This window comes from Xiphophorus maculatus, chromosome 12 (genome assembly GCF_002775205.1).
Source record: "Xiphophorus maculatus strain JP 163 A chromosome 12, X_maculatus-5.0-male, whole genome shotgun sequence".
NCBI lineage: Eukaryota > Metazoa > Chordata > Actinopteri > Cyprinodontiformes > Poeciliidae > Xiphophorus > Xiphophorus maculatus.
In genome coordinates this window covers 26,468,034-26,490,745 of record NC_036454.1, presented here as the reverse complement: position 1 = coordinate 26,490,745, position 22,712 = coordinate 26,468,034, and the positions used below count along the sequence as shown (strand labels likewise).

The 22,712-nt window shown below is 39.4% G+C and overlaps 1 protein-coding gene across 7 annotated transcripts in view; it reads left to right on the top strand.

Annotated features, from left to right (window-relative positions):
- The first annotated feature begins 2,289 nt into the window (after positions 1-2,289).
- LOC102231629 (fibroblast growth factor receptor 1-A) overlaps positions 2,290-22,712 on the top strand; it is a 33,727-nt gene continuing 13,304 nt past the window's right edge. For 2 of the 7 annotated variants that reach the window (XM_023344200.1, XM_023344198.1), the window contains exons 1-8: positions 6,948-6,981; positions 8,068-8,248; positions 14,346-14,582; positions 14,939-15,028; positions 16,001-16,173; positions 18,436-18,559; positions 20,210-20,400; positions 22,170-22,314. In XM_023344200.1, coding sequence (XP_023199968.1) covers positions 6,952-6,981; positions 8,068-8,248; positions 14,346-14,582; positions 14,939-15,028; positions 16,001-16,173; positions 18,436-18,559; positions 20,210-20,400; positions 22,170-22,314 — 1,171 coding nt within the window. In that variant the 5' untranslated portion in view covers positions 6,948-6,951. Of the gene's footprint in view, positions 2,981-6,947; positions 6,982-8,067; positions 8,249-14,345; positions 14,583-14,938; positions 15,029-16,000; positions 16,174-18,435; positions 18,560-20,209; positions 20,401-21,245; positions 21,397-22,169; positions 22,315-22,712 lie in introns of those variants that run through there. The other 5 variants (XM_023344199.1, XM_023344197.1, XM_023344202.1 and 2 more) reach the window with 4 other exon arrangements.

Sequence of the window (22,712 nt, the reverse complement as noted above, 5' to 3'; positions counted from 1 at the left end):
GGAAGTTTGTTCCCATGTTACAAGTGAAATAATCTGCCAGTGTAACTAATACTTTTTCATCACTAAAGAATTCTTGACTTAAAACAAGCTTGCGCAGCTTGCTTAGAAGTTACGTGTAAGTTAGCTTTGTCTCAATATTTTTGAGCTAGAAACTAGACCAAAAATACTTTGAAATACATTCAAAAGTATAGAATTTGTGTTTTTGCAGCTTTGAATAAGAATTTGGCAAGTAAGATTAGACAAATGGAATGGACTGGACTGATTTGTGTATTCAAAATAGTTAGATTATTGCTTTCTTGTTTCAAATATACTATAAACACTAGTGCAAAAAACCAAACAAAAAACCCCTAAATTTCTTTACTTAATTCGCCCTGGGAAAAGGTATTCATACAGATTTCAATTTCCACGAAACAGCTAGAAACTTTAAAGTATGAAGTTGAAATTATTTTTTAAAGAACTAGACATTTAAAGTGTGCTGCCCTTTTACTCATATAAAACCTCTAAAAAAAATTGCTTTCAGAAGTCATCTGTCTTGTGAACAGTATCCACCTGAGTAATCAGAGGTTTGTTAGAGGACATTGGTGAAAGGACACAACTGACAGGTCAGGGAGAAAGATGTGGAGCAGCTTGAATATGTCACAGAACAGCAACTAAAAGTGGAAAAAGTTCTGACACAGATTCAAGCTGACCAAGAGACAATGGTCAACCTAAACTGGGATTCTTTACAAGGGGGATTATTGCTGCAGAAATACACAGCTCATGTGGGAGAATGTGTTGAAGGGACAACTTTTACTCTACAAATCTCACTTTTATAGGTGAGTGTTAGAATGGGCCGAGAATTTGAGAATCTGCGACAAGACTTCAAATGTGGTGTTCATCCAATCTGACTGCGGTTTCACTATTTTGCAAACAATAATGGGCAAAATTTTCAGTTTGAATGCACAGCTGGTAGACACATCCCAAAACACTCTGAAATTACAACCACATGTGATGTGCTTCTACAAAACATGGAGTCAAGGTGGCCACATACATGTGCACGCCATACTTTTCAGATTTTTCTTTTCTTTTTTTTTGTAAACATATGTCCTTTCTTTCCACACTAAACTACAATGTACTACTTTATGTTGATCTCTCAGATATAATTTCATTTAAAAAAAAACCCATTAAGTTTTGTGGTGGAAATTTGATAAATGCTCCAAAAGTTAAAGGGATGCAAGATACTTTTGAGGGACGTTTTGATGAGAATGTATCACACTGGCTGTTCTTTTATGCTCCGATTATTGTAACCAGCACTGTGTTTCGCTGTTGCTCTTATGCTATTTTATTATGTATCTGTTTTATCCAGACCGTAGTAAAACCCAAAGAGCGCGGTGCTGGATGGCAGGGGGAGCCAGGTCTCTGCAAGACTTGCGAGACCGCCATCAAGGTAGAAAGTTTTAGCACGAAACATGCCGGAAATGGCAAAAAAAAAAAAAAAAAAAATCAAGTGATCAAAGATCACAAAAAAGCAACAAACTATAAAGCTAAATCAAAGTTTGAGAGGCTTAAGTTTTAGGAGGCGAATGAAAGAAAATCTAACATATTAAGGAAAATAAAAACAGCTTTGGTTGATCCGGATTGATCAGTGCCATGCACCATTAAGTAAACTTTTGAGTGTGATTATTAGATTTTTGGAATGACATCCATTATATGTTTATTTATCTATCCATTTTAATTATTTTAATGTTTAATAAACGTGTATAACTCATTAATAAGTTATTTAAACCTGAAATCTCAATTCAATTTTTTTTGTCATTTAAAACGGTTTTGGTATAAATATTAATTCATAAAAAAGTTTATTTCATAACTTTATTACAAAAGAAAGTTTCTCACTATGATCTCTCAATAACTTTTTTTAAACCGTCAGCATCATTGAGACTGATTCTGATGGGTCCATCTTGTTACATAATCATGAAATAATTAAATAAATACTCAAATAATTATGTTTTTGTTTTACAAATAATAACAAATGAGAGCGATATTATTAGTAATCTAATCAGTTTTTAATCATTGAAACATAAATACAGACACATAATGTTTATTGATTGTTTGTTTGTTTTATATTTGTATTCACAATTTTATTGTTTATTTTGATGTTTATTTAAATATTTTGTTTACTCGCGGAACGGTGCCTAGTTGGCCCTCCATAAATCCTTGCCGTAGACTTTTACTTTGAAAGCCAAAAAGCGGAAGTAGTATGTGTAACTTGCGTGCGCTGCCTCTGTAATGTGGAGAATATGCATACTCAGATTTAAGAGGGGGAGGTTTGCAGCTGCCCGGGACTCTCTCTTTGTGGAATAGCATTTATCTGCCAGGAACGGGTCAAGTAATATTTCTCAGGAATAATTTTAGAGCTACTTTGCCTTCTGAACAGCTCAACACGGAGCGGATTTTTCTTCCCGGGTGTCTCGTTGGCGTCAGTTGGAGAAGTTTCAGTCTCTACAAGTGAGGAGCGCAGATTTCATCGCGTGCGAGACGTGTTGGGATAAAGGGACTACAAAAAAAAAAACCTGCTCTCGCTTAGTTTCTTCGGACCTGATTAGCTTAGGTAAGACGCAGCAAAAATGTTCTAAACGGAATAACAAGCCGAACTTAAGTTACTGAATTCACAAACATCAACAACCAAAAACAAAAAAAAAAAAGAAAAAATGTTTTTTTAACCAGTTTTTTGTGTGTGTGTTTTTTCGCCCTGAGTTGGGGCCACATTCTTTTCGTCCATCGCAGAAGTTTGCCTGAGATATGCGCAAACTTGTTAGCTAAAGCTCGACTCGGCAGAGCTTTGTTAACGGACCCGAACTTTAAAGGCTGGATACTCAGTTGTTTTTTTTTTTTTTTGTAGTTCTTTTTCTCCCTGGAAGTTTTCCTGCATCCAATCTCAGCTCAGGGCTCTTCCCTGTTCCCCCGACCCACTCTGGCTGTTTCACAGCTCCCCGCCACCAAGGTGAGCTGCTAGTTTTACTCTCTCTCTCTTTGATTCGGCTTCATTTTACGGTTTGTTTACCTGTTAAAGGGGTTAGCCATTGTTTGCCGCGGGCCTAAGTTAATGCTATTAAAGAGACTTATTTGCTAAAAAACAGAGGGCTGGAGAAAGAGCGACTGTCCTTGAGATAATACGCTTTTGTTTGCAAAGTATGTCTTTCTTTAAGTCACTTATTTTGCCTTGTAAGATACAAATCAGTGGATTTGATTGCAGCCACACTAGATCCTCTCTCCCATGCTTGTACATTAAATTGTAACTTTTTCAAAGAAAACTTGTGCATCAGTACTGTTGAATCTAAAGACTGACGAACTTTTCTTTCTTCTTCTTCTTTTTTTTTTTTTACAACAGTAAACGAGTTTGATTCTCGTATCCTCAAACAGTAATGGTGCTTTTCTGCCTGAGAATGTATCACACGAGGCTGCCTGGTTAAAATGTCAGTGGATGGATCCTGTTGGTCAGTGTAACATCTGTAATGAAGGCTGGGCTTGATGTTATGTGGAGCTCTAAATGTGGTGTTATAAAAGGAGAGGGAGAGAAGATGTGTGGTCTGGAGAAGAATCAGCATGTCTGCTCAGAGTTCATCAGTACAAAGTTGGTGGTGTTGTTTTAGCGTATAAAAAGATTTAAGGAATAGTTTTAACATTTATAAATTGTGTTCAACATAAACCGTGTATGAGTGTACTTCTCGGGTACACTCATACCCGAGTGTAGGGGTGTACATACACTCATACACTTCGTGTATGATTGTATTTAATTCTAATATAAAAAGAATTAAGGAATAGTTTTAATATTTATAAATTGTGTTCAACATAAACCGTGTATGAGTGTACTTCTCTTTCTGATAGGCGTATTTGTCATAAATGTGTTCCAGCCTTTTTAAGACTTGATTTCTTTACCCTTTCTTTATTTTAAGCAAATGGTGTCTGTCTTGTATGGCGGAAAAAGAAGAGGTTTGAGTGGCAAACCAAATGGCAAAGTGTCGGATGCCTTGTAAGCTATTGTCTTTACATTTCAGTCTAATCACATGACACCTGATATGGTGCTGGTGTTGGACCCCTGTTACAGATTGTGTGGCTGCAAGGTAAAAAAAACAAATCAAAAGAAGAAGCAGCACGAAGGTGTCTTGTTTTTGTAAAAACAGTAGCCTCGGGTGGAATGGTCTGATGCTCTTGGGTCCACTGGGCTGCAGCCCCGAGCAGGCCAGCCTGTTGCTGCTAGCTGCAAGCCCCGGCTGAAGTGGAGAAGAGTGGGGATGCGGGGGGGTACAGAATCGGGGAGCTGAGGAATTTTATGCATGGGTGGCGGTGAATGGTAATTATGGTGCGGGCTGTGTGATGGGTTAGGCCTGTAACCTTTGTCTTTGTATAATGAGAGCAGCTAAATGTGTCATGCATGTCCTAATCAGTTTAGTCTAACCCCTTTTTATTCCTGGCCGACGTCCAGGGAAATACTTTGATCGCTTCAGGCGGTGGGCGACAAAGCGGGATCTTACCAAACCGATTAGTGATCCGCTAAAAGGATTCTCAGTCAAATGTGAGTTTTGTAGATTTGTAAACTTTGTGTTGAAGCCCCGTGTCTCGTTTTTAGCACTTCTGCACGTTGAAGGCACCGAACAGCAGACCTCTCTGAGTTTTCACAGATTTAAACTTGTATCTAGAAAAAGTGGAATTTGTTTATTTAAAAAAGTCAAAAGTTTAACGTTTTTTTTATTAGTTTCCAGGAAATGTTGGCATTGCTTCTAAAGAGAAAGCAGAGGATGCTGCTAAGAAAGCACAGGCTACTACATGCCACATTCCTGTCTCAAGCTCCTTTTAATAGTGCTTATCGGCAAAAAATGGCTGCATGGCTTCTACAAATAACAAATCACATGAAATCCAACTTGTTGAAACCAAGAAATTTCCTTTTCCAATAAGAAATGATCACATAGTTGATACAAAGTTCCATATAAGCAATTCTTGGCTCATATTTGTTAAAAGCTCAAGAGTCCTCATCATGTCAAATTTCAAATATGAGTATTTATATGAATTCATATGCATTACAATACATTTAAATTGTTTACTGAATTAATGTAAATCTGATGTGTTGAAGCATTTATGATGAAATAAATGCACATTTTTATGCTGCAATATTCACCACTAATTTCCATTTGAAGATTAATGATCAGATAATCATCAGAGAGGGACCTACGTGAACTTCTACAGGAAAGGTATTCTATACTTTCAGTCTTAAGGTCCAAAACCACACAGGCCTCTTGGGTCAAGATGAGTATTTTCCAGGAAACGGTAGCAGGTGTCCACATTTAGCTCGTGCTCCCACTGGAGGGGAACATGACTAAGTAATCTGTCACCCCCTAAAGATTCTACTTTAAATATGGAGAGCCGGTGAAGCTGCTCCGCTGCGGTTTCCTCCTGTGTGGCAGTAGAGACGCTTTTCTTGGAGCGTTACCAAACATTGACTCACAGCTTACAGAGCAGCGATGACCAAACTTCTTTATCCCCTTCGGACCCCCCTCCTTGACCCAAGCTCAGCTGCTCCAACACTAGGCCATTCTTGGAAAGTGAAATTGAATTGGTTTTCAGGGGAACACAATGAGTGTTTCAGAGAGGAACATTCATAAAAGCGATTATCTCCAAAAGGAAACCACAGCTGCCTCTGAGCTGGGACTTTATGTGCAAACGTCAATCAAGATGGGTGTTTTTGTTGTTGTTGTCTGTTTGTAACCCTGATTTTGTGAAGAAGTTATTAAATTTTCTGGATGATCTCAGGCTTGAGTTTCTTCGAAATGTCATGGGACCAAACGTCATTGTGGAAATGACTGCCCGACAGCTTTTGCTTTCTGTTTACTCTACAGGCTGGATGTCTCCCTTTTTGTTTTTTTTATTATTAGTAGTATTTGTTGTAAGCGGTTCTAAGAGGCGGGGGAATGAGTGGTTTATGTGTGTCGGTTTGGGCGAAGTGTTAAGCTGTGTGGACAGATGCTGCTGAAGTAATGATCCAAGCAGATGTGGCATGATGGGGTCACCCATGTGAGCGTGTTCCTGAGGGGACCAGGAGTTCCTGTAACCCGATTAGCTGAAAACAAAGTGGGAAACGCGGTAGAATTACTGCCTTTAAGTTCAAAACTTAACCATGTCCTTATCTTTCCAAAGCTATCTGAGCCTGCTGCAGTTTCTTATCTGTGTTTTGTACATTCATTAAAAAGTACAGATAAGCAGAATGTTATCTTTTTTGGGGGGCAAAGAAAGCCTCTAGTGACAAGAATATTTGCTGTTTTGACAATAATAGTGTGGATGGGCTGCTATGACAACCATGTGAGAAAAGTATTAATTACCGCAACATTTACACCCAAATTAATAAGAAATGATTGCCATTGTTTATTTAAAATAGATGGACAACAGTTCCCACTTCTGTTAAAGTTATCTAATATATTGATTAGTAGAGTTCAAATTCTGTCATTTTAAAAAATTTTCCCCAGGTTTTGTTATTTTTCCTTCTTTCGTACACAAACATGCTGCAGTTGGCTGCTTAATGCATTCGCTGCCTGTAAGAAAGCAAAGCAGATTAGAGTTGAGACGAGCATAAGGTAGAAAAAAGATGTTCATGCAATTTTGTTTTAGCTAGAAATCTGATTGGATGCTGTCTTAACGTTACAAAAATCAAGTTCTGCTTTAAAAGATAAAAACTTTATGAAATGGTGACCTCAATACAGCAGCTACATTTAGTAGTGAAACTGTACTGGTAGTTGGTACACAGAAATACAATCCATCCCATTTTTTTTTTGTACCTCGCCAGTAGGTCTTTTTGTGGGCTCTGGTGTCCCTTATTTTTCTGGAAGTAGGCTGACAGGAAAGGGGGGAAGACATGCGGCAAATGTCGCCGGGTCCGGGAGTCGAACCCGTGACGGCCACGTCGAGGACTCGAGACCTCCAAACATGGGTCACGCTATCCCCTACGCCCTCACGGTATGCCAATCCCATTTTTAAACCTAAAAATAGCACGGATTGATGGCTTTAAAGAGGCCAAACTTGGAAGATTTGTTTAGTAACACCGTAGTGTTGGTTCTTTGGAGTTTTCTATAAGGGTGTAGAGATTGCACCAATTACTGGTCTGACCTACCAATTCTGATTTTGGCCGATACTTTTTTTTTTTTTGTCTGAAATGTCGCTAAATATAGCAAGAAAGTCGCTGAGTTGGCAACAGTGGGGTAGATATGGTCAACTGCAAATGTGCAGACATGACCTGGTGGGCCAGTCACAGTCAAACCTCTCTCACGGGAGAGCAGAAGAGCACAGTGGCTGATTTGTGTACATTGGCTAAAGTGGATAAGATCGGGTTCACATGTAAGTATCGGCTGATTACAAATCTCCCAAAAATTCAGGAATAAATTGGCCAATAAATTGGTGCGCATTAGTTTCCAAGCATCATCACATGTACTTTTTCCACAGTAACAATAAACAAGATATCCGCAGTTGCTCATAGTTTTAACCATGTTTGTAAAATAGCGCTAACTTTAAGAGTGATGGCTGGAGTTTTTGGTGACAGGAAATTTTTTGAAAGGATGAATTTTTCCTTTGCTAGCTTCCAAAACAAAGGATTTGGTTGCTTTGTTTTTTGTTAGATTTTTAAGCCATCTGAATAGCAGTGTGCAGCAGTAGGTGGACCACAGGCTGTGTGGCATCACAGTAAGCTCAGTGCAGCCAAAGAAAACGGGACATTCCTTCACTTTCATTGGCACCTCATAAAAAGGACTTCCTCTCTCTTTTTTTCTCTTTTTTTTTTTTTTTTGAAGAGATATAATGGAAAATCTTCAGTATTGTAGCCATAACTTTTTACATCCTTGGTCTGGATCCCAGTAACTGGTTTATGTCTAACATAGAGTTCATATTACTGGGATATTTCAGCTGGAAAGAGTTGTATTTCAAGACTCCTGTAGCATGATACAAATAAATGTCTTTTTGCTTTGATAATCCTCCATCCTTGTTTTACTGTTTTCCAGATATTGGTTTGATCTCATTCTCTTTTTTTTTTTTTTTTTTACATTTTTATAGTGTTGTGCTGTGAATGACGTGCAGCTGATGTCCCAGGCATCTGAATGGAGTTCCAGTCGTGTAAAAGCCGCCGGTTGTAGCTCCGTCAGCAGGATGCTGATGAGACCAAGTGTAATTCTGCTTCTGACTTTCTTCACCCAAGTCTTAAGGACCCATTGCCGGCCTGCTAACACAGATGAAGGTACGTTTGCTTCTTTTATTTATTTTGTTTTGTACAGTGCTTCCTTTCCATGCCCCAGTTTCACTGAGACTCACTAATCTTTACTGTGGCCTTAAGGAGGCCGTCCATTGATAAGCGGAGCTTTGTTGTTGGGATAGGAATGTAATCCCAACACGCCTCGCCCTTCGCAGAAGTCCGGTCTTTGTAGCGTTTCTGTTCGCTGACCACCCCAGTTGTTTTTTGTTTTTTTCTTCTTCGTATGACTTTGCATTAGAGAAAACAGCGCAGTTTTCTCTGAGCTTATTAGTGATTACTTCACAACAAAACTAGCTAGCAGAGTTTTATCTTATCTTCTTTTTTTTTTATTTTTTACTTACAGTAAAGAATTTTGCCTCATCGGTTCCACAAGTTGAACTTTGAAAAGAGGAAAGAGGCGGTGTAATCAAATCCTTAAAAATGTGTTTCTTGGCCACGGTCCAGCAGTGTAATAGCCGCCTGAACTCGTGGGTAGATGGGCTGTTTATGCTCTGCACTCGGAAGTAGAAACCAACAAAAGAATATGATAAAGTTCAGCGTTATAATTGAAGTTAGGCAAGAGGGTCTCTCTCTCCTTAAAATTAACTCGGTGTGGCTGCGTTGAAGGCAGCAGTGGGACAGGGAGGAGTAAATGACTCCCATGTGTAGCCTGAGGGCAGCTCCACTGCCTAGCAGCCGCTGCTTCTCTCCTCCTTTTGTAATGAAAAGGTATTTGTTGTCACTAAGAGGAGTTTACTGCTCTGGAACTATAAATTAGTGTTTTTAAAGAAAGGGTGCTACTTTAAACCTTCCCTTATCCTAAAAGTTAGGTTTTCTGAGAGGAGCGTTTGTCTTCTGAGGTGAGCCATAAATTTTCACTCAAGTTGGGGAGGGGAAAGGAAAGGAGTCTGATGCTTTAAGACTCCACCCAGCTCTCGCTCGCCAAATGGCCAGGTACTATCTCTGTGCATCTATGCTTTTTCTTTTCTTTTCTTTTTTCTCTCTCCCACTTCCCCCTCTGACATTTTGCTTGGGAATCCTTCACCCCCTCCTGGTCCCCTCCGCCTCCCTGCTGGTTGACGGATGGCTTCAGCTGTCGACGAACAATCGCAGCTGAGGCATTTGGTTGCGCTACTTTTGTCTTTGTCAGAGAGATTAGATGTTTATGTGGAAACGCTCTTGTTTTATGCAAGTTGCAATGTTTTGCTCTTTTTTGTGTGATGTTCCCATAAGAAAAGAGCAAATTCAAATTTTGTTAAACAAATTCAGTTCATTCATGTTGTTGTGGGAGGGGAAGTTACAGCCATTCACAAAGGTCCAGCCTTCCTAAACTTTTCTGCTGGGTGTTTCTGAAATCTTCATCTCAACTCTCTGCTATCCATCTGAAAAAAAACCCACCACTCTTAGGTTGATAATATGACCTATTTTTTTTCCATATCTTCACTGATTCTTATTTAAATGATAAATTATGTTTTTGTCTGGATACATTATGCATTACATTTAATCTTTCCAGTTGTAGTCTAGAGACCACTATCCAATGAAAAAAAAATATGTGTATAAAATAACAATAAATGAAAACAATTTGACAACCATTTATGTAGCTCCCAGCTGACATCGGCTGTTTGGGAACTGAAATGATGCTGCAATAAACAACCACTGTGACAAAAATATACTCCAAGCATAGAGAAACTGAATGCTTGGTACTTAAATAATTAGCTAAGATTCATTGGCATCCAGACAATTTTTCTGATACACATATTGCGAAAAATGTGACTTGTCGCAATAAGCAACCAACCAATTAATCGCATGATAAATTTACACGAGCTCAATTTGCATGATTTATTGTTTTTCTCTCTTTTCTTTTTCTACCAAAAACTGGGTGACAAAAATCTTTAGTCTGGTGCTTTGGTCCCAACTAGCCCCCTTTTTTTTAAAGGACAATTTTGTTTACAGAGACTTTATAATTAATGTTATTTATTGTTTCTTTTGTTTTGTTTGTTTATTTTGGATATTTAAAATATCTTCCATTTCCAGTGTTAAATGTTCATTAGAATTTAAAGTTTATTGATCTTCGAAAATGTGTTCTTGCATTAATATGCCATTACCATTAAATCTCCTCAAAATGGTCTCAAAACAACAGTATTATTGTTTATCACAATAACTTCTGGGACAATTTATTATCCAGCAAAATGTGTTATCATGCCCGGCTGACGTGTAATTTTATTGTGATGTATTGTGTACCCTCAATTAAATGAAACCTAGTTTCAAAGCAACTATATCACACACATTGCATGAGCTCCCTGGAAATCTGCCACAAAATGTTTTGTACTAAAATGTACTTTTTATATCAATTTAAGTATTGTAGCTTAACTTCTTAAAAATCTAAACTCTCACTATGACTACATTCAAAATGAAATGAGCATAAACCTGTTGAAATTGTCATCTCCTGTGCCACACTTATACCATAGGTATTTTCCAGTTTTTGAAAAGACAAAATATCTTGATGCTCACTGATGGCTCTGCTTTTCTTTTTCAGCGTTGAACGTTGCAGTGATTATATCTGGCTGTAAAAATCTGTGGTTTTGGTTTTGCTACGTCTGAAGACATCATGTCGAAGCTAAATGTAGTCGAGCTCATTTGAATGACACAGTAACCCTTGTAGCTGTCCCAAGTGCTAATCCATCCTGATTGTCTGTGGCTCATTTAAGAGTGAAAAGGTCCTCCATTGGAGTGCTTTCATCAAGAGCCCTCGCTCTCCTTCTCTCTGAATTTTCTGCTGATTGCTATCGCGCATTGTTTCAGTTTTTTGCTTCCTGTTGGCGCTGGCTTTGGTCGAATCAGTTCTCCCCTGCACATCACTCACTGTCTTCACCCTAAGGTAGTCATATCAGCAAAAATAATAATAAAGCAGCTAGGTTGCTTTTCTATGTACAATAACAGTGTGTCAACTAGCTTGACGTTTCTAAAATCTGCCATCACTCCGATGAGTACAGGAAATCCCAGAGGTCATTCAACTAGCATATTGCTTCCTATGTTGCAGCCAGAGAAAGTTCAGCTGAATTAGTTGATCCTTCAGCCCCTCCGCCCAATCGCTACACACTCTGCGCTCAAAAATGCCTTTCACGGTTTTTGTGATTACTTTGATTACAAACGAAGTCCGTCACTTTTAATAGATGGTTGACTGCCTGGAGCATTCCAGGTGGATTGTTTCTGAAACCGGTCTTTAATCCAATCAGAGTTGCAGCCAGATTAACTGAGAACATCCGCAGTTCACATGAAGTTTGAAAACTTCGCTTTTATGATGTGATTTTTAACATCAACTTTTTGCTTGAAGTTGAAAGTGTTGTCACAGTTTGCTCTTGTTTGGAGATGACAGTCTCTTAACGCCGAATGATCCTCCTCTAATAAAGGAAGAAGTCAATTTCACGGGTTTATGGGTGTTTTATGACACCTGGAGTCAAGATTAACAGCTGGGAAATTGATGCTGCCTTATCAGTTGTGTCTCCATAGAATACAGACAAAATACATCTGACAGCTGTCACAGTCTTTGGGTTTATGGTTATGCCCAGGTCACTTATGTTATTTCAAACCATTTAAAATTGTGCAAGCAATCCTGGGATCCTTCTGGGAAACATAAAACGGTCCATAAAAACCTTTTATCTTACCCTCCACTCAAATAATATGAAATGAAATACGTTTGAGACTTGAACCACTTTTATTTTATTTTTTTTATCATTAATCTTGGCATCAAATTAAGTATTTACAAAAAGAAGTGCACAAAGAATGTTTTGCATAAACTGGAAGCGAGTGTATATTGGAGACTGGTAAAATATGGAAACACGTTTCCTTTTCTTCTACCCACAAGTCATTTTCTTACGGTTTATGTAAATTAGAATAGTTTAATATGTGGCTTGAAACTCATTGTTTTTGTTTTGTTTAAATCAGCATTTAAAACACAAAAAATGTACTTAAAGAAACCATTTTTATGCAGATATTTCTTCCTTTTGGACAACATTTTCACCAACATCGTTTGCAAGGATTCAGATTTAAGTGCTACGAGCGTTGGTTTTCATTGCCAATGTCTACCCTTTTCTTTCAGGCATTACCTTTTCCAGCTTTCATTTGAAGCGTCATGGAAACAGACCAAACGAGACAGATGTGGAAAAACGTATTAAAGAAAACAGCTCCACTTGTTGTGTTTACTAGCACAGAAAGCAACGTTGCGCACTCTCAAAGTGAACTTCTCCATCAAATTCTTTTTTTTCTTAATCCCAATTTTTATTGATTTTCCAATCTGCTTGGATGCACAAAAACAACGCCTCCTCTTTAACAAAACCTTCTTAAACATCTGTTTATTTGTTGACTAGAAGTGCAAATAAATCTAGAAAATCAGTTTTCCTAAATATCTTTGTTGGTGTTGATGGGACTGATAGGAAAATTCTTACATTTGCTCACGTTCTTTATCTGGAAAGCCTCTTTGCCATCCTCCTAATCCAAAACATAATTATTACTCTCAACCAGAGGAAAAATGTTGGTCAAATCAAAAGATTAAGTTCCACCTAAATCTGATAATTGGGTGGTTAATATTAGACTTAACTATAAATATTATAATGTAGGCCAGTTATTGAAACAAGAGTATGTCTGCTTAGCAGAGATTGTGATGTTTTTTTTTCCCTTCAGCAGATCTCTATCAGTGCCTGAATAAGTTTCTTTCAGACCTGTCCAGCTTGTAGTTATTTTGGTTGTTCTTGAGTGGATGGTGCCTTTAAACTTGCAATTGTGTGATCTAATTTGTAATCTTTCTCCCTGTAACTGCCTAACATAGAGCAGCCTAAAGTCTGCCTCTTCCTCCTTCCCTGCGCCGGTTCTGGTTTTGAGGAGAAAGTTGATCCTACCCTCTGGCCCCCTTTTCCTGCTGGGATTAAGGGCCTGTCAGACATATGTGATCCAGGAAATACCTTTACTAGGCCCAAGTGGGGTCACCATAGCAACTGGCACTAGAACCTGCCACTGCAGGCCCCGCTCTTACTCGCTCCTGTGCACATGCTCACTGGCCTGCTCTCCCCGTTCCCTCTTCCTCTGTATTGTTTGAAGTCCTTTGTTGTCATGGTGGGAGGGATTAGTCTGGCTTGCGGATGTTTTCCTCATGTTTTTGATTTCTTTCTCTGTATACATGTGCTCTCTGGTTTTGATCAGGGGTAAACGTGTTCAAGAAGAATCACACAATGTACTTTGGAAACGCTTCAGAGTAATCTCATCCTGGGGGATTGTTTACGACTATGGTATTTGATTATCTAATTAAATTTTTGGGATGATGATAAAGGGGCCGTGTTGGTAACCGGGAAAAAGAACGGCTGGGCTTTAGTGCCGCCTTAGGGGGACAGAGCTGAGTGAAATGGGAGGGAAGTGAGATTCAACCTACAAATTGTTGCTAGTTGATTTTTTTTTGCTTTATTTATTTTGTCAAATTGTTCAATATGATAAATAATGTCTAGGAGTGGTTTTATCCAGAGTATTTAAGTAAAGAAGTGCAATCCTAAAGCAAGAATTGTCAGCAGGTTGGTCAGTGATGCTCTTTCTACCTTTTGTTACAAGACAAACAACACCGCCGTGATGGACAATGTGTCAGTATAATTGGTTTATCCCTCCTTCTAGCGGTCTGCTTAGTCATTTAGAACAACTGGGGCTCAGGTGTCTCTCTTCGTGACATCTCTCCTCCTTTCATTCCCATAATTGAATTTCTCCTCTCTTTCCCAAGGAGCTCCTTTTTTTTTCATCTGATATGGAGCCTTGACGAACTTGAGATGCAATTTAATTATGTGGACAGGTTATAAAGAAGTGGTAAATAGACATAAAGAAAGTATTTTGTTTGAAACCCATCTTGGTTTACAGTGCAGATAAAGTATTTTTCTGCAAAATAGGTATCTTCATCACACACAGTTAATTATTGTATGATTGCCTTATTGTTTGCATGCACAGAGGCATGGTTGGGAGTCCATATTATTTCAAAGTTGAGCACACACCGTGTTTTGAACTTCTTCTGCAGGTGACTAAAGTGATCTTGATCAGTGCAGCCGGTAACCATGTTGTGCTTCCTGTGCAGTCTCTGTGGAGGCAGAGCTGTTCACCCTGTATCCCGGGAAGCGCCTGGATCTGACCTGCTCTCCCAAGGACTCGTCCCACACTGTCAACTGGACAAAGGACCATGTCGTCGTCGTGGACGGAGAACACACGCGCATTCGCAACGGCCAGCTGGAGATCGAGGCGGTGGAGCCCACCGACTCCGGCTTGTACGTGTGCACCACCTTTGGCAACCAGAGCGTCTACTTTAATGTCACAGGTAAAAGATGTGAAAACGGAAGTTTTTGGTGTTCACATAGGGGGAAAATGTGCTGCAAGTTGTTTGACAGATTTAGTACTTTTGGTTTCTGCAGAAAATGGGGAAAATGTTCTACATGATCCCTATTTAGGCACCTTGAAAACTTGAAAACCTCGATGACTGTAGATGCTGTTGTAGACTGAAAGTGTTTTACTTGTTGATTTGATTTTATAGTGCTCCTCTTCCTTTGAACCTCAACATAAACTGGGATTAAATAACATTTTAGATGTTATCTTTGACTTTATTTTATATCTGGCAAAACTGCCTTATGCATTCTGTATGTAACATTGCCTTAATTAATTCCCTCTCTTCTCTAGTTGATGCTTCGGCCTCATCTGAAGATGATGATGAGGAGGAAGAGTCTTCATCAGAGGAAAATAAACTGTTGACCAGTGAAAAGCTGATGCGTAAGTGGCTGTATATATTTACCAAACCCACTGGTGGATGACTGACTCACCCAAAACGAGCTTCTGAGTAACGGTTACAGACATGTCATTTGAGCAAAGCATAATTTGGGTGAATGATTTCACTCTGAATCAGAGGCTCTTTGCTGCCTCAATGACAGCTTTTACGTTATTAATATGCCTGTGGTGATTAATCGTGGTTAACCTCAGATGTCCCTCAATTTGTCATCAGTGCAATAAAGACACTGCGGCCTCCTCATCTCGTTGCTACCGTCCACTCAGCCCACTAAGAATCTGGCAGCTGCCAAGTATGGGAAGAATGCTGACCCTGAGTCTGTTCTCTCCTTCTCCTTTTCTCTCTCTTTCATATCCCAATGAAATTTAAACATCACAGTTTTATTCTACTGGCTGTTTCCCTTCAGGTTTTTGTTTTTTTTTCTTTTTGGTGGGTTGGTTTGATGGCGGAGTCGTCAGAAATCTAATGGTAAATGATCCAACAATCCTTGTCAGAATAAAGTACGATGGTGCTGAGATATCAATCAGATGTCAATAGAAAATTTTTCATGTAGAAAATTGCATTTCATCCAGTGGCAGTTTGAATATGAACAGTTTGATTGTATAGAATCACATTTATTCCTGCAAGTTAAAAGGTGTGTGTATCTAAAGCATGCGGCTCTTGAGAGCTGAAAGTGCCATCACCGATGTAGACATATTGGGGAAAGTAAAATCCACAGAATACCCCACCAGTCAGAAATACCCAGTGCTTCTGAAGACTCAAACTACTACCTTCCTATTTCTTTTCATTGTAGGGTGTAAAATATCTCATCTGGAAAGAATCCCGAGTCTTAGTTACAGGCCTGTTTTTGTGTGCATTGATTTTCCCTAATTTGAGCATTTTCTCTTTGGGATTTTTTTTTATTTTATTTTTTATACTGTTGTGCAAATTGAAAAAATGTTTCTTTTTGTGTTAATTAGCAATGGCACCACAATGGGCTCATCCAGAGAAAATGGAGAAAAAGCTTCACGCCGTTCCAGCCAGTAAGACGGTGAAGTTTCGATGCCAGGCCAGCGGCAACCCATCTCCCACTCTGAAATGGTACAAGAACGGGAAGGAGTTCAAAAGGGACCATCGCATCGGAGGCTTCAAGGTTAATAATTTTTCTAAATCTTCTTAAGTGCTTCCTGCGGACTCTTGAGCATTGTTCAGTTGAACTAGCGTCACCAAAAGTGAGGATGTGTCTGTAATGTCATCTCCACATTTGATCACAACCCCCTACCCTGGAGTAAGAAACGCTTTCCGAGAGTGAACAGCAGTGGCAAGTTTCACCGTTGACCTGAGAAACAATGCAAGCTGAAACCCAATGCCCCAAAAAAGGAATGCTGTGGCATAGTTATACCTCCAGGTGGGCAATTCTAGCCATCCGGCTGGGTGAAGAATAGCACTGGCTGTCCTCATTCCAGGTGTCAGTGATCGTCCTCTCTGTAATTACATCCATGCAGTTGTAAATTTACCACCGCACCTTCTGTATTTATACTCTGTGATTAGAGTTTCTGCCGGTCTCTTCGTTTATAGCCTGCCTGTATTCAAATACAGCAGTAACTTTTGACACACTTAACATTGTTAGGCTTACTAAAACAATTCATGCCAGTCTCTGGATTTACTTAGCGGGCGCAGCAGGTTTGATTTGTGGTCTGTACCTCACTACTGCAAACGACATCATCATCATCACCTTTTTAAAGACATTCCTGTTACTTATTCAACATTTCAGAACAGGATTGAGCCTTTATTTGCATATATTTAGTTTTATTTAACCAGTGTTTTTTGTTGCTTTTGAGCTTGTTGTTTAGGAATAGTTGTATTAATTTTCGTGTTTCTACATAAGGAAGAAAACAACTACAAATGGAGTTGTCTTTTCCTTGTCTTCCTTGGACGTTACCGAAGGAGATATACAATTTATGACAAAAATTCTCTTTTTAAGATTAACATCATTACTCTGATGCCCACAGGCACATTTCTATGAATAAATGTCACTAGAAGAGACTTCTTTTTAAGAGAGTCATACACTGACTTTATGAAAACAGAAGTTGTTTGTTTTGTTACACATATGTAGCGCATGTTTCACTTATGAGGGTAAAATGCTCTAAACAAGTCAGTTGTCAAAACATTTTTCAGATGACAAATTCTGTTACACCAATCAAACTCTATATGTCCGCCTACAGTTATTTTTTTTATCTTTTTATATCGTTTAACATCTTCAAGCTTGTGCTAATACTGCACATGTGATGGGTAAAAAAGGAGGTTAAGATACTGCTACATAACGGGTAGGTCATTTAGCTCAGACACAAAGGAAAAAACAAAAAACAATCCACTATTTATTTTGAGCAAAAATAAACATGGGCTGATTTTATTTTTAAAACTATTTATGACCACAATCTGCTGACATCAGTGGCTGTTTTGTGTTAAGAGACAACACATTAAAAGTGAAAACTGCTATAAAAAAAAGATATTTGCTCGCCTATCTAACATTATGATAATGGAAAAAACCCACTTTGTTGTAATATCTTTTAGGAAAGAACTACATAAAGTAGTTGTTCATGCACAGGTGTAGAATGCGTGTTCACAGTGTAAGAAGTAATCATCACCATCTCCTGTCATGGTGAGGGCTAATCCAGTCTGGGGCCTCGCTTCCCTGCTTCCCCAGAAATCTCCATTTCCAGCTGGGACATATTTAGAAGTTTCATCTTAGATTGCTCCCCCTAAACTCTTGAACAAGGCGGCCAGCGGACTGAACCACCTGGCTGCTTCACCTCCTTTTTTCTTGTTGTTGTTTTGCACTTTGGGTTATGGTGCAAAGGTCTGCATAAACAACCAAAGGACGTCTGCCATCCGTCCCACTCTCTCACTTTTATGGCATTGCTCCTATTGTTCATATCGTCTGCATGGAGACGTGCAGGAGTGATGGAATAATTTAGACCACATGTATATGAAGCCAAGCACAACACATCTGGCAGCAGGCAGCTGGACTCCTTCATCGCATTTCTTAGCTAAATGAGGGAGACTGTATGGCTCAGTCTGTGTATATGGATGTTTGATGTCACCATTGCCTTAGAGGTTTGCTGGCTAATCACACACTACCGGTCTTGGCAGATTTATGGAAGAAAAATTATAACATGTCCTGGAAAAAGGAGCCAGACATCAGTTGGTGCTAATAAGACAGGTTGGGGCACACGCATATAAAGACGTACAAATTTCCTGTTTTTTGTGGGGTTTTTTTTTTCTTTTTTGGTTGTTTAGAACATGAATCTGAACATTTTTAAACATTTAGTACTGTCTTGAGTAAAGCATCTTTGTTATTTTAAAGTATTTTTAAATAGTAATCAGTTGAATATTTCTTTTCCCTTTCTTTCAGCTACGGGACCATGTGTGGACCATCATCATGGAGTCGGTCGTACCCTCTGATAAAGGAAACTATACCTGTGTGGTGGAAAACCAGTATGGCAGCATCAATCATACCTATCAGCTGGATGTAGTCGGTAATATCTTAATCTTTGATTTACCACTCCTGTTGCTCCGGTTCTATAAATCGATTAGCCTATCAAGCGTGCTCCGGACAGCACAGAGACGCAGTCACAGTTTTGATAAACTGCAGTCGTGTTTACGTGTTGAGTGATGGATGCGGGTAGAGCAGAGAAGTGATTACTCCTTATGGGCCTGCTCTCTGACTCGCTCTTACACCACTCGCGTTATAAATCAGTCCCACTTCCTCCGTTGTTGCCGTCTCCTGGGCTCCCCTCCTCCCAAATCTCCCCTTCCAGCTTAAGTAGAAGCTTAGAGCCTGATGAGCTCTTGGATTGGTTCGGTATGGAGAAAGTACAGTCACAAGAGGTTACTAAGTACCAGAGTACCTCTCTGTCACAGAGGCCTGCACAGTTGACATCCGTCCGGTTTCTTTACTTGTGTGTTTACCTTAGTCATTTTTTTTTATTGAAGTGGAGCCACAAGAGAGCTTCATTTTACGTTGGTGTCCTTAGTAAGCAGTCTGGGAATTTTAAATGCGTGTAATTAAAAAAAAAATAACTGTATTCAAACTCCTTGATGTTTTTGTTTCTCTTTTGTCACATTAAAAACCTTTTATTCAGATTTTATGTGGTAACACTTATTAAAATTAACTATGTGGTATATATTTGCTGAAATTTGTTAGTACTTCTCAGAACCACTTTTAACTAAATCCACAACTTAAATTATTTCATGTTAGGTCTATATATAAATAACTCAAACTCAGTCAGATTGTGTAGGAAACATCTTTGAATATTTTCAAGTCTTGTTAGAGATTCCTCATTGAAGGTAGGTCTAGACTTTGACACATAAATATTAGGTTGCACTGATTGCAGTTTTTTGCCCAATTAGAAATCTTTTCTTTTTTCTTTTGTTCGCTAAATATCAAAGTCGCTGAGTAGGCAACGACGGAGTGACTATTATTAACTGTGCATGTGCAGATGTGATCTGGTGGGCAGGTTACAGTTAAAACCAGATTTTTACATACACCAAATAAAAAGACATAAGTTGTTTTTTTTGTTTTTTTTCACTGTTTGAAGTTAAATCCGACCCAACTTTTCTTGTTTTAGCTTAATTAGAATTGCCAAAATTATTTCTATTTGCTAAATGCCAGAAAACTTGGCGAGAAAATTTTTTAGAGGTGATTTTTGTAACTTTCCTCAAATTCAACAGTTTATATACGTTTGAGTATCTCTTTTAATGTATGAGGTGCGTCAGATGTTGAGGATATCCTTTCACAAGTTTCTCACAATAGTTTGCTGGAGTACATATGCATGCCACACTTTTCTGTTTTTTCATTTGTAAAATGTTTTTAAAAACCAGCATTAGGTTATTTTTCTTCCACTTTAATATGGTCAATCACATGTAATCTTTAGAAATCTATAGTGAAGCGTGATCTCTGTAAGATGAGATTATGTATGTCCGTGAACCTTGTCTTCAGTTAGATTTTTGCCTTTTCCAGTTACTGTATCTACTTCTGTGTGATTTTCATTTATCTCGTATTTGGTAATCAGTCAGCCGTGTGTATTTTACATAAACATTTATTTTCCTTTAAGGTCGACTGTCTGTGCCTCACTGTGCGCCAAAAGTCAAAACTAAGATTTCTTTGCCCCTCTGCCGTGTCGCAGAACGCTCTCCCCACAGGCCGATCCTGCAGGCCGGCTTGCCAGCCAATCGCACCGCAGTGGTGGGCACCAATGTGGAGTTCGAGTGCAAAGTGTTCAGCGACCCCCAGCCTCATATTCAGTGGCTGAAACACATCGAGGTCAATGGAAGCCGTGTTGGACCTGATGGTTTGCCCTATGTTCGTATCCTGAAGGTAGGAGCCAAGTAGGCTTTTCTTCCATAAAAATATTTTGTAGTTTTGTATGATGGATACAGGGTTCCTATGCCATTTCTGAAAGTATGAAATCAGACTATTTTTAAAGTATAGACGAGCTTGGAGAAAGAAAAAACTAATTATCAAAAAATGTTAGCATTTCCAGACTTCTTTTGCCCCCCCATTATCTAAAAGTCATCAGTTAATCCATTATTTTTTCCATCTATCTGTTGATCTATTTTTCCATCTGTTTGTAGAGCTATCCATCCATTTGCTCAAAATGTATTATTCTGCCCATTCTTTTGTCTGTCCATCCATTTGTGTCTATCAATTTTTCTAGTTGTCTGTCCGTCTTTTCCTCCAGCTACGTCCTCACGCTGTAGCGATATCGACCATGTGTTTTTTTGTGGAAGAGTCCTGTAGTAAAGTTTGTTTTTCTAAAGTGTCAAAATAGGCTTGAAGGGAATGAACTGTCTGGAAACACGGCAAAAATACAAAATCTTACTAAGAATTTTTGATTTAGTTTCTTATTCAAATATCTTAGTAACCTTGAAATGAAGTACTAAGTTATTTGAACTAGAAAGTAGACCAAAAATACTTGGAAAGATTGTGTTTTTGCAGTGAAAGTATTGAACTTTGACTTTGAACAATGTGTAGGAACCCTGTGGACGATTCTTCATCAGTATTTAACAATACTGTTTAAGGGTGATCCCAGAATTGCCTATGAAATGAGTATTTGTTTGATTGGCTTGCGTCTGAAATGATTCTTGTTACGCTATCCAGCGGTCAGTATTGTTTACAGTTTTTGTTTACTTGTGCTGCACCTGACATGTTTTTGTTTCTAGCATTCGGGGGTCAATAGCTCGGACGCTCAGATGCTCACCCTCTACAATGTGACTGAGGAGGAGGGCGGAGAGTATATATGTAAAGTGTCCAATTATATAGGAGAGGCCAATCAGTCGGCATGGCTGACTGTCATCAAATATGACCCCTCAGGTAACCACCACGCAGCAGCGCAGGGACAGCACACAGGAGGCGTCTCTAGGACCACCTGGAAAAACTTAGAACCTGAGACAAGCTCAGCTGTTTCTCTCCTCCCTCCATCCGTTCTGCCCGCCCTCCCTCTCTCCTCAGTGATCCTGACTGTAAATGACGCTATGGAAAATTCCCAGCAGAACAGTTGAAAGTGTTTAGTCTCAGGTTGATGTCGGACCCACTCTCATTTCTGCCTCATGCCTGTTCGGTGCCCTCCTAATAAGGCCTCTCCTGCCTTCTTCTATTACTCCTGCTCCCTTGCCCTTCAAAGTCCTCTTTACACGGCTCACAAACTTTTTCTCTCTTTCTTTCTCCGTCTCTCCCTCTCTCGTTTTTTTCCTCCTCTAATTGTGACCCTTTGCTTATCTGCTTCCATACCTCCCAATTGTCTGTTTTGAGTCCTAAGTGCGCCCTGTTCTGCTGTGGAGTCTTCCATGCCCATCTCTTGCATGCAGAGATGAGACGAAGGTATTTTAAGTGGTGATGGTGTGGCCCAAAGCGAGGTTCAACAGTGCAGACTCAGCCTAACAACCTTTTTCCACTAACAGATACTGGAGGGCTCTTCCTGACAGAGCCCCCTGTTGGGTCTCTGGGTGTGTCACCTTTCTGGTAGATGGTCTTGTGTTGAGGAGGAGTACACGCCTCTCTATTTTTTTTTTTCCCTTCAGAATCCTAAACTCATGGTCCCTTCTCCCCTCTTGGGCCTTGCTGGGTCTACTTCCTTTATTTTCTAGACTGCTGGCGTTAACACCACGGACAAGGAAATGGAAGTCCTTCAACTGAGAAATGTCTCTTTTGATGACGCTGGGGAGTATACGTGCTTGGCGGGCAATTCTATCGGGTTCTCTCATAACTCAGCATGGTTGACGGTCTTGGAAGGTATCAGTGGTTCTGTCTCTCTCTTTCTTACACTTTTTTTTAAATCATTTAAAAATGTTTCCATCTCAAGCCTGGCTGTCCTCCTCCACGTTTGCCTGAATCGAGTCTTGTCTGACGACGATTCCAGTGACAAATGTGTTTGGAAGCCGGAGCCTCCCTTTGAGCTCAGCATGACTCCAGCTCCATCTTAACTCTTAAGATGGGGCAGAGCACGAGAGGCATGCTCTGCTGTCTCTTCTGTTTGGGGGAAATCTGCAAATGCCAAACACCCCAAGAGCTGTTGAGAAAGTAGCAATACTGTTAAAGGGTGAGATGTCACCTAGAATTACATTTAATAGTTTATAGTAGGGGTTGTTTGGTCAGATTTCACTTTGAACTCTCTTTCTTTCTGCTACTTA